Here is a 12,213-nt window from a genome sequence, read left to right as displayed (position 1 = left end):
ACATCAAAAGTGTGTGGGAGGAGGATAATGAAGCATCCAAGGTCATATATTTTGAACCAGGAATAATTGACTAGTGTCACTGGATTAGTGTACATATTATTCAACAAATTTGTACCATCCCATAGTTATACATACAAATCACCCCTAGATATTTCCTATTTATTTATTTTTTCTACACCCTTCAAATAGATGTATATTAACTTATACCTGATAATAAACAATTTGCAGTTTTCTCCCATACCACAATATCTTTCCCCAGTATTACTTATGAAGTATATTGGGTAGAATAAAAAAAAAAAAAAAAAAACTCATGCAAAACTACCTATTTATCATGGCACTAGTCACTGGATGTACCAGCTTACCTCTGCTGAGGTGGGGCATTGAAGAGATTGACATCTAAGTAATTCCAAGTTTAGTCCATCACTGATGCTCAAGTTGAGAGAAGTCAGAAGTCAAGATAATTGAGATAAAACATACTGAGGTACATGTCTGTGAGAGCATGAAGGCATAAGCAATGAAAGAGTGAAACCAAGACGATAAATGCATTCTGAAATGATAAAGGCACACAAACACAATATCAATAAAGATGTAAAAAAAACTGATACGACGCTTGAACAGGGTTTGTTACAACCTGTTCCTCCCATGCTACAGGTCACTCTCAGTTATTTGAATGAATGATAATGCTCAAATGCTAAGGTTTTGTTTAGCAACATTAATGAATCCCATAAAATGAGGAATACAAGAATACTAAATCATTACATAGAGATGTCTGCTCACCCATCAGGTATACTGCCCATGGATTACTTCCCAAGGTACCTTGAGGGAATGGCAGTGTGACAGAATTTTTTGGATTCTACATATGACAGCCAGAGCACAACAGTTCCAGAAAGGTGCAACAATCACCTCAACCTAAATTAGTTTCAGCATTACAGAAGATGGGTTAACCCAAGTCCTATCATAAGTACTATGAAGCATATCTTATGTGGCACATACATCCTATAATTTTAAAAGCTGCAAAGAAGAGAGGCAATTTATACACAACTAAAAAGGCACTTTTTATAAGAACTCTTTTGTACATTTTGAAGTAACCTAAAATGTTTCCCACATCAATAATACTCCTTTTACAATTCCTTTAGAATTATCTGGCACTTGGAATGTTGTGTGCTTAGCATGAGGTCCTCAGTCCTGGAGGAGAGCTATACACACCTGACGGGAATGTAGTTTTAGTAGGATGTACCAAAGTGTAAAAAGTATCCTACTGGCTATAAATACCTGTGGGTATTTATATTAATACATCACTAGTTGAGCATTCCTTTAAGTGAGGAATATTTCTATGGTCTCATTTCTTCCTGCTTGCAATGACATAATGTATGACTTATCACATATTCTACCTTATGTCAAGCCAGTGTCCCTGAGTATCTCTCCACACCTACGCTGTAGCCATGTTCTCCAGCTAACAGCAGCTGCCAGTGCCTTGCAGGGTGCCTTGTGTGTTTGGAACCAATTCATAACCAAAATAAAATATAAACCTAAGCTTCCTATAGGATTATGACTTAAATTTGTCTTAAATAATAATAAAGGAACAAAAAGTAGCAAATCAAAATTCCTTTAAAAAATTTGGTTTTAGCATTTTGTAAACTTGAACAAGGGCAGCAGACTCTTAGGGGAAAGAATGGCTACATCTAAGCTCTATAAATAATCTCAGTAACAGAAAATACGTATACAAATATACATAAATATACAAGTATACAAATGAAACCCCCTATCATAGAAATAATGTATACATACCACTCATCATAAAATTACAATAAAACTATCACTACAAATTCATTATATATTAACAAAAAATAAATAAATAAAAGAAAACATTCATAATAAGTTATTAGTGATAATCCTTGGAGTGTTACATCACATTTTGACGATTTTACAATATCATGCAAAACAACTGTTTCCTATTTTGAATAAATAAATAAATAAATATAATAATAATAATAATAAACAAATAAATAAAATGAAAAAATAATTTGCTAACAGATAACTTCAGACAACTAAAATGATGATTACCTCACTAAAAAAAAGTTACATCTTATGTCATACTGACATCCAGATAACTTGTAACACAATTTGAAAAAGCATAAACTAGATCAAGGTAAAAAAAACTTTCTTACGAGAAAAATGTGATCTCCGTTTTATTTCACAATAAATATTATAAATGTTTCAAAATTTAACTATCACTTTAACCTGTAGGCAGTATACAAGAATTTCAGAAGCTCACAGTAAAATGTGCTTGCCTTTGTCAGACAAGTCACTTACTTTTCATCACATATTGACAAGTGTTCAATCTGTTCCACAGCTCCCTTCTTGTCCCTTGCAAGAAGGGAAGCCTCACTCTCAGGTGCAGCACATATTTCCACTCTCATCTCCTCTGTATCTGTCACACACTCCTCTTCCTCCTCCTCCTCCTCCTCTTCTTCCGCTCCTGCATGCCCTGCACTTATGCCCCGCAGATAAAAGAAGCTAGACACTACAGCTGGCTTCAGCGGGTGTGTTGACAACTTCACTCTCCTGGAGCGTCGCAGCAACGGTGCCTTCTTCTTTCCTCTCTGTGGCTGTGTGAGGAGTTTTGGGGGAGGCTGGTGTGGGGGCAGGGATGGTGGAGACTTCCCCAGTTGGGGGGAGAACGGCAGTCTGAAAAGAATACATTACAATTAACCTAATTTTGGTACACTTTAAGCAACCCTTATTCTGGGTATCATACAACCAGATAATTATGTGCATTTCATGTTTTAAGACAACGAAAGGATGAAGACTATCTGAATAAACATATGGAGGTGTTATTTGAGGGGAAAAGTTGCATACAATGTATAATTTTCAAGTTTCATACAACACTATGCACAATTTTTCTTTTCTTATTCATACTCGTATATAAAGGTAGAGGAAATCGCAAAATAATAAACAACACAGTCTGGTATCTCAACTTAGAAGCAAAAAAATAGAAAAAAAATAAAGATCTAAAGATAACTAAGAATAACATTTAAATTGCACAAAAGCAGTTTCATCTCTAATGTGAAAACTTAACAGTGAAAACATATTCCATATACAAATACGAGAGAGAGAGAGAGAGAGAGAGAGAGAGAGAGAGAGAGAGAGAGAGAGAGAGAGAGAAAACTCAAACATACATGCAAGGTGCTCAACAAAAATTAAAATGTTAAATGTACAAGACATATAAATTCATAAGCTCTTAATGTAAGTGAATTTCTCACACTATTAAAAAAATAAAATTAAATTAAAAAATAGTTATCTAATCACTGCCTCTAGTCAGCCTTACCTCCCTCAATTTACTGAGCAACAAGATATCCAAGTAAGCTTTTAAATCCTAGTCCCCTTGTACCCAAGTTTTCAATATGCACACTATGAGCTTATTTCAATCACAAGATTTTTTTTCCAAGTCAACAAGTTTATGCAGATGGATTTTCATGTCTTTAGAGTGAATACATTATATAACCAATCCACTTGTAAAGAATTTAACCAATTACCCACATACGTACCAATAAATGGGTCAACAAGCCCAATCAGCACTATGTACTCACAGCAGACTCCAGCATCTGACACAATCCAACTTTCCTAGCTAATGCAGCAATTACCAACTTTGCTTCTGATGTCAACATGACCCATTTCTGTTATCATCATTTGACCTACCTGGGAGTGACCTTGAAGCCGCCTGAGACAGTGACCTGAAACACAACCTTGAGGTCAGTTGTGTTGGTGGTAGTCTCGGTGACCACAAAACATAGTGATCTGCCATCAAGTTGTCAACTTTCAGGAGCACGAGCAGCCCCATGAAAAGTTGCCTACATTCAGGTAGTATGCAGTAACTCCTTCATCTATATACAGGAAGTATGCATTTCAGTCTTTTCACAGCCTCATTACACCATCAAGAGCTACCATAAAATCAGGAATTGAGACAAGTCTGCTAAAAACTCAAGCATTCTTTGTTCCTACAAGCACATAATGAAGTAGCATGCAGTGATCAGAATATAAGTCAAGAAAGTTAAAATGTTAAAAGTATTATCATATAAGTAAAGTTTTCTGATTACTTTTCCCAATATATCACCCAATCTCTAGTGAAGGTTTTGAGTTTCACGATATAAAATTCTCACTCATATCTAATTTCTGCATGAACAAATATTTTAACCCATGCAACCCTAATAATAAGTTTGATAAACCCACATCAGCCCTGGCAAATGGGTCCAAGTAAAAGGAGTCTTTGCCTTGATTTGGTGTGATCTGAAATAGTTTAAGTCTATGTGGCATGGAACATATACATTCACTCAATGAACCACACTGTTGGTAAGTATAATGATTTCTTCTTAATTTCATATCTCAATATATTAAGATCAAATGAAAAGCAGTAATGTAAGATCACCATGAGCACTCATGCAATGTTCATTCAGGGATTTGTGAGAACAATGACCACACCTTTCCACATACTTCATGTATACTTAGTAAATATTTGTCTAATCAGGCACAACTTATACACATGTCCAGCACTCCCTGGCCATTACCGTGGTTTTCACTGGCACACATTATACCACCGTCATGTCATGCTTTTGAAAAGACTATAAGAATACAAAACAACAGTATCTCCTTACCTTTGGCATTTTGAAGGTGGGAGGTACCCTGAGGTGGAACTTATCAGCACACAAGGCTTCTATGTTTTCAATGGCTGAGAGGAGACGAAAAGAGCAATGAGAAATACATGCCAAAGAAAGATCAATAAGTGAATTATTTTTAACCACATCAGGTCAAACTAAATACTATTGCCATCAGATAAAATGGAAAAGGTGAATGAACTGTGTATCATTTGCTTCCATATGATATAAATACTATCGATATATCGGGCCAAGATACCCCATGAAAGGGTGGCCAAGACGAAGGACAATACCATGCCTCACAACCAATACCACATTTTCAGAACTATCCTGGCTTAAATTTCATAATCAAAGAAAATCACTAGATATCAACCCACCTTTCTCTCTGCACCCAGAATACTTGTTCTCCCAGGCATCCATCAGTCTGTTGTAGTACCGAGGCTTCTCCATGAATCCAAAGTACTGGTGTGTTTCAGCTGTTGGAAATATGCGGGTGAACCTGGAAAAAAATAATAAAAAATTCAAAATGACTTCATTCACTCCTGTAAAGTCATGTACTTCCTCAGGATAAGAGATACATGGAGGGAAAATGAACTCATATCCTAGCAAGGTTAACAATGCATAGGGAGGAGGAAGGTAATTTGGCATTATTTACTCACTTGCCAGCTCTGTGCAGCTCATCCTCAGCCATTATCATGTGCCGCACATCGTCAGGAGTCAGGTTCTCGATGGCAGCAGTCAGGTACTCACTCCTGGACATGGCATTGATAGTGACGTGCTTTAGCTGGGGAGACAAAACACATGAATGATCACTACACTATTCAAGTTGGTATTAATTATACATATCATCAGTGTTCTGCCAATTGGCTCAGTACTTTATCTACCTTTCTAAGGCCTTACCTGTTCATCTGGTGTCAGAAGCCTTGTGTAAATTCTGCGATCTAGACACAACCCAGACACCTTCTCTCCAAGATTTAGGTCTGCCAAGAGGTTGGTCTGAAGAGAGAAGAAATAAAGAACAAACTAATATTCAGTCCTCTTAAAGTAAATAATTTAAATCTAGTTGATAGTGACTTTATTATACTTGTTATGATGTGGTGTGGTGGTAGACTTTTCATCATTATATCCAACTACATTTTCTAGTTGCTTCTTTCAAGTCTGTAACAGCTGGTCACCTTCATAAATTACTGTATAGAAGATGAAGGTTAGAGAGCTCCAGTTCATGGCTTGCACACACCTGTTGTTGCTGACTCAGTTTGTCAGGAACATGGAATGCCACCATGTTGAGGAGATCTGCAATGAGTGGCCCCTTGACAGAGTGGTCCAGGGGTGAGGCTGAGTGTAGGGAGGGGGAAATGTTCACTTCCAGGAGCCATGGTCGCAGTCGCTCATCAATGATCACATCAAAGCCAAACAGCTCGTGGCAAGAGTACCTGTAACATGAAAAATCATCAATGATTGACATGTCCTAAGCATGAACAAAAATGTGATCAGGACTCATTCATGCTAACATAAACAGCTGTCATAAGCAATTCTACACAGCTCAGTAATACACCAGCCAATTACTTCAAAAGAGGACAGCTGGAAAACTTTTAATGCCCCTATCAGAAATATTCCAAGGTCATTCTCTTTTACCCTCTTTTGTGTATTCCAGAATTACAGTATCTGTAAAAGTATAGAAATGAGCTGTCTTAAAGTCATAATCATCTTTATATTATAAAGGGTATATCTACGGGCATTACCTAGACCGGACATTTTTCCGTGTTCGGACAACTATGTCATGCTCCCCACTGATGATTGTTTTGATCACAAGGTCTGCCACTCTGCTCCACAGTGCTGATGTGTCCACATCCTGAGCCTGAAATTTTTCAGAAGAAATGTGTCATAATAAAAGACAACTTGGTCAAGTGAATTGGCAATGGTCTCCTATATTTGCCTGACAACACTTGGTATGAAAAAACAAGCTGAGGGTAGTATTGGTACTTGTGAGTACAAGTGTGAAAATGAGAACTAAAAGAGAATCAAAATATAAAAAAACATACAATAACAAGTCTACACCACTGACCTTGAGGTACCCCCAGAGTGACTTGAGGGTCCACTTGTGGCCCTGACACTGGCCAGCATCTGCATTGTGAGTGTATGATGATGATGACTTGTTGACACTGTAGTTGGTGAGGTGCATGTACCGGTCTGCCAGGCTGGTGGACGCATTGTTGTACTGGACTGCACCACCACAAATACAGATACACCAATTAATTCAATCAATCTATATAACAAAGTTAACAAGCTTTAACATTGGTTCTATAACATAAGTAAAAGTGCCTCTTCTATCTTTATTGTATTAACCTTTTGTGTATCACGGTTAATATACTGTATATCAGTGCATATATCTATATTCTTTCTTGCATACTACACATTTCCCTTTGAATATATGAACATAGCACAAATATCATAATCATTAAATCTTTAGCTTCAGCACAAATATCATAATCATTATATCTTTGGTTTGAAACTAATGAAATTAAGTTTTGTCTAATTACCTGAAGCAAATCTGACAAGCCCATCCTGGTAGAGATATATCCTTAGTGGATGGAAGGAAGTGACAAGAACATATATGCGCATATCGAACTTGGTGTCATTGATGAGGTAAGGGCGGCTGATGTATCTCTGAACAACAACTGCTGTGTCAGTAGGCACTTGTGGCCACTTATGGACAACCTGCAGAGTAAAAAAAAATACCTCAAACAGAAGAATAATGAATATCATAATCATCCCTGCAGCTTCAAGCACTTGTTACATCTCAGTGACCATGATACTCCCCCCCTCTCGTGCAAATAAATCCTGTATTGCTGCCCCAAACGCTTACAGCTTCCTTTTACACAAGTTCACACGTGTCAGCTGACCTGTATCCCAGTTCCTCTGGCTGAAGCTGGAGGTTTCACTATCCACTTCTTCTTGACACCCTCCTTATCAAAGGTGGCTTTTAAGGCTTTCATGTCTCCTGGGAGAACAAATGTCTTTGGAATGAAACCAAACCTGTTCAAATAAGAAAAAAGGGAACACATTAGCTAATGTGAACTAGTTAGCAAAGTTTATGACAGTACATAGACATATTGATAATATTTCCACAACCTACGACAAAATTACTCACTCTTCCTTCCCAAATTTTGTTTGAAGCCGCAGAAAGTTTTTCCAAAGCTTATCTTTGCGGCCAATTTGAAAAGTTCCCGGGAAGTGGTTGATCTTTTGAAATTCCCGCACTGATTTAAAGCAGGGAGACTTCATGTGCTTCCCCCATGTGCCACACCATTGCAAGGTTTCTGAAATGCACAACAATGATGGTTATACATAATCAGGAATCCACACTAAAAACATGCTTTTTCTCTATGTTTACTGACTTCAATAATCAAGCAAGTTATCTGACATGAAAGTGTCCCATCCATGTAAAAGCCACTTACTTTTTGTTATCTTAAATCCTGAATTGGTAATGGTTCTTCTTACAATAAGGGGAGTGATATTGGTAAACCTCCACTTGAGCAACCTTCCAATTATAACAGGGAGATCTACAGTCTTCTCATTGTACTGGCAAAAATTGATTGAAGGCGGTACATGAGAAAACAGACTAGGAGTGAAGGATGGCAGTGGGGAAGGCGCGGGGGTTTCTGCATACAACAAAGATCCTGGAAAACACAAGAATATTTTCATTATTTGCTGATTCTTAATGTACATATCAGGACATTACCACAATTATGGTAGATGAGAAGTAAAAAATAAAAGCAACTGCATCATCACTAATAAACCAGAAGGGCAGCAAAGGCAGAATGCCACTAAACATTTCCTGAAAGCATGTCAGAGTAACACAATACTGTGCCTACTATTGGGAGCATCAACATCTCTGATGTGTCTTACCATCCTCATTGGCTGCCAGGCCATGCTCATTGATACAGATGGTGCTCAATGCTTCACTGGCCACCGACCGTAGGGAGCAGGTCGATCCCACTGTCACTGAACTGATCACACTCTGATCATCTGTTGTCAAAAGCATTAAATATATATCATGTCAATGATTCTTTATACCTTGGAAAAGAAAATGAAAGATCACTGAAATTATATAAAGGGTTAACTTGACTTACTAACTAAAACACTATGTTAACTAAAGTTAACTTAACATGGTGTTTTTAACAATTATATATAATGTAACTCTTGTGGAAGAGGTGAGGATACCAAATTCATCTTGCATACAAGATGTGAGAAGTGGTACTACAAGAGATGCTCTGGACAGAGGAATGTGAATCAAGCAAAAGAGAACTACAGAAACGGAGGCAGGAAAAGGACAGTGGAGACCAATGGAGGTAGTCTACAAAAGATAGTGAACCATCTCTCTGGGAAAGATAAGGTCTTAGAAAAATGGGGCATAAGCAGCAGTGAGAGTAAAATAACTCCTATATGAACAAAATAGCGAGATAACAGGCCTGCTGGTCAAGAGAAATAATAGTGAGGTAGATACACGGCAAATTATATATACTGTGCATGTGTGGGAAAGGTGATGTACAATGCTATTTTGAATGGAGGGTGTGATGAATGTGTTGAGGAGGGAGAGACTCAGGTGGTGTGGGAATGTCAGAAGGAAGGTCATATGATTAGTCTTGGGGTCAGAGGAAATCAGACCAGTGGGAAGATCAAGACCTGGACACAGTGCATGGAGGAAAACAAGACATACATCACAGAAGAGGTCATCTGCAATCATAAAATGTGAGACAAATCATCCTACTTAAAGATGATGACAATGATATTTACTAATACAAAAGTCACTCTGAATCAAATTTATATAACAAAGACCTTACATACACGACAAACCACACATCTTGATTTATCAGTTACTTTGAGAGAATTTCAGATCGAGCTTAAAATGTCAATCAAAAGACCGATGGAATAAAATTTTTGCAGCAAAGAGAAAGGACATAACAAGACAGGAGTACTCACCCTCTCCACAACTTTCTTCATCCTCATTGTTTGTCAAGGTAAGTTCATCCTCCAACTCTTCCTCAGATGAGTCCAGGTAGTTGTCATCATCCTCCAATTCCTCATCTGGCTCACAGGCACTGGTCAAGTTGGAAGGCTCCAGGACAGAGGGATCAGCTCCCCCTCCAGAACACCCCTCAGGCAGCTGGGTCACATATTCCAGAGTGGCAGCACAGTGTGGCGACAGGCCACCATTCTCCTTCCCATTAGCTAGTGGCTGGTGACCCGGGTACAATGCAATACTGTTCTGGCCCGTCAATTCACCTTCACTTTTGCACTCTAATGTACCATCAGTTCTCAGGTTCTCCCCACTTACTAGATTATTTACACTATCACTACTACTACTACTACTACTGCTACTACCACCACTACTACTGCTGCTGCAACTCTCTCTCTTTGTACAGGAGCAAGAGGGTTCTGTGTGTGGAGCTGCAGCCTCCTGTCCTGTCTCTAACCTAGAAGTTCTTATGTTATGTTCACACAAAGGCATTGACTCGCCCTTGACACTGCTGCAGTCCGGGGCTGGTATGGCACTGTCCTGACATGATGAGACCAGGGGCTCGATCACATCTGAGCCACTCTTGGTGCGCTGTCGCTTGTTGTGCAGGGAGAGGGGCGCATTCTCACTCTCAGCAAGGCCTGGATTGTCTGGACTGTGCCGCTTACAAAGGGTCTGCGGTGCAACAGCAGTGGGGGACCTTGCGGCAGTGGGGGAAGAATCAGCACCCTTCATAGTGTTGCAGTGCTGCCCGGCCGCCAGAGGGTTGAGGGGTGGCCGCTGAGAGGGTGACCACTGCCGGCTCGACATCCTATCTCTTGAACACCATCTGTAAACACATTGCATTTATGGAGAATTTAGATGCATACATTTATTGATAATGAACATCACATTATATATTACACTCATTAAATATTGTTTGTAAACCACATGATTTATAAATGGAAGATGGATACATGATAATTTCTGATCAACCAGAAATTAATCACCATATTTGGGTAGTGCATCTTGCTACCAACACTACTCCCAGTTCATCATCTCTACCTTATGTAAAACAGCAAACCTTCTCTATAAAATTTGATCACTCTTACACAACAGATCTTGCTTTAATGATTTTACTGTAATGTTCACAAGTTTTCATTGCATCAGAGCTCTGTCTCCAAGAGTGTGCCAGATATACCACTGATTACCAGATACTTATTAAAATGAGGAAATCATGCTTAGGAAAACTTGAGAGTTATGAGTGAAATAATTGTTTACCTACTGTTTCAAAATTGCTAAATTAATCAATTCACAACAATTTCTGTGGAGTTCAGTATTATAAATTCTATAAATTCGTGTATTAAAACAAAAGATCCAACTGACAAAAATAGCAACAGTGAAAACATTGTTATATGCTTGAAGGAACTGACGTAAGTGTCACTTGAGTGTCCTAAACACTTCACAAACTGACCTTAATCAATAGCACTGTCCATAAATAGTGCCTCCATTTCAGAAGTTACAAGAATAACATGATTAAATATGTTCAGAAAATAGTTCCAATCTATATTTGATGTGTCCTTACTAAGGGTAGTACCATGTGTCCTAATACTTGATGTTATCTTACACAAAGCGAGACTCAAAACTTGTTCTAAACCTAGAAACGAAAACAAAATATTTTCCAAATACTACCACCTAGAAATGAATGCGAGGAAATGGCAAGGTTGCATCCATCTTGGGTGGCGGTACTGAGAGAAAAACACATTATGTAACCCCCAATGACACGGCCAAGACAAAGCACACCAATCTTATGAATACCCACTCACCACCACCACATCCCCTGACACACACACCGTTCACCACACACACAGCACCATCATGTGATCCTCCACGCAACACAACACGCCGCCACTAACAACATATATTTAGCCCTTTTTTGCCACACGCATTTTTCACCCCGCGCTCCCCGACATTGAAACCCTGCCAGGAGCATCCGTCACCCCCGCCCACGTCCCGAGTACTGTGACGCCCGTGCCTCACAACCACATGGGGCAGAACATGCCCTAAATACACCCTTACCCCCTGGGAAGGAAGAACAGGAAGCAACGAGCCAGGGAGGTCCAGCTGTGCCACCTCCATTACAGCCTTCCCCGCACGCCACACGGGCCAGTGACCTTGGTTACCTCCCCTCATGGCTACCCTGAGATATCCTAATAATTAAGGTGTATTAAGACTGCCCAAGTGAGGCGGGAGGTCAGGGGGATGCCAACCTCTCCTCCTGACCACCACCCGGCCACTGACTGATCCCACTAACTCTCCCTAACCCTCTCCTCTCCTCTCCCTCTTAAGGAACTAAATTTCAATTACCTCTCATTTAACACAAGAATTATCAAACTTCGACTACACCCAAGTATTCCTTACCCCAGCACGGTGTAAGGAGTGCATACAACGTAGCAAATAAAGCTCCGCGTGGCTCAGAATGGCTAAGTCTCGCCTGGACACCCAAACACGTCCCACTCTCACACACTCACCCCCTCCCACAATGGCTGCATTTCAAAATTC

General features: G+C 39.3%; 1 protein-coding gene across 6 annotated transcripts in view; it reads right to left on the bottom strand.

Moving 5' to 3' along the window:
- Positions 1-2,171: 2,171 nt before the first annotated feature.
- Positions 2,172-12,213, bottom strand: part of LOC135103791 (tubulin monoglutamylase TTLL4-like) — a 10,245-nt gene continuing 203 nt past the window's right edge. The window contains exons 1-16 of one of the 6 annotated variants that reach the window (XM_064010548.1): positions 12,073-12,187; positions 9,636-10,501; positions 8,562-8,681; positions 8,111-8,332; positions 7,804-7,972; positions 7,556-7,688; positions 7,193-7,370; positions 6,718-6,875; positions 6,395-6,510; positions 5,890-6,085; positions 5,553-5,648; positions 5,312-5,436; positions 5,030-5,151; positions 4,653-4,726; positions 3,700-3,734; positions 2,172-2,688 (exon numbers count right to left, since the gene is read on the bottom strand). In XM_064010548.1, coding sequence (XP_063866618.1) covers positions 2,310-2,688; positions 3,700-3,734; positions 4,653-4,726; positions 5,030-5,151; positions 5,312-5,436; positions 5,553-5,648; positions 5,890-6,085; positions 6,395-6,510; positions 6,718-6,875; positions 7,193-7,370; positions 7,556-7,688; positions 7,804-7,972; positions 8,111-8,332; positions 8,562-8,681; positions 9,636-10,482 — 2,970 coding nt within the window. In that variant the 5' untranslated portion in view covers positions 10,483-10,501; positions 12,073-12,187 and the 3' untranslated portion in view covers positions 2,172-2,309. Of the gene's footprint in view, positions 2,689-3,699; positions 3,735-4,652; positions 4,727-5,029; positions 5,152-5,311; positions 5,437-5,552; positions 5,649-5,889; positions 6,086-6,394; positions 6,511-6,717; positions 6,876-7,192; positions 7,371-7,555; positions 7,689-7,803; positions 7,973-8,110; positions 8,333-8,561; positions 8,682-9,635; positions 10,502-11,477; positions 11,651-11,730; positions 11,951-12,072; positions 12,188-12,213 lie in introns of those variants that run through there. The other 5 variants (XM_064010547.1, XM_064010549.1, XM_064010546.1 and 2 more) reach the window with 5 other exon arrangements.

The sequence above is a fragment of the Scylla paramamosain genome, chromosome 9 (assembly GCF_035594125.1).
Source record: "Scylla paramamosain isolate STU-SP2022 chromosome 9, ASM3559412v1, whole genome shotgun sequence".
NCBI classification, from domain to species: domain Eukaryota; kingdom Metazoa; phylum Arthropoda; class Malacostraca; order Decapoda; family Portunidae; genus Scylla; species Scylla paramamosain.
Note: the sequence above shows the minus strand (reverse complement) of the source record. Positions and strands in the feature narration are given on the sequence as shown.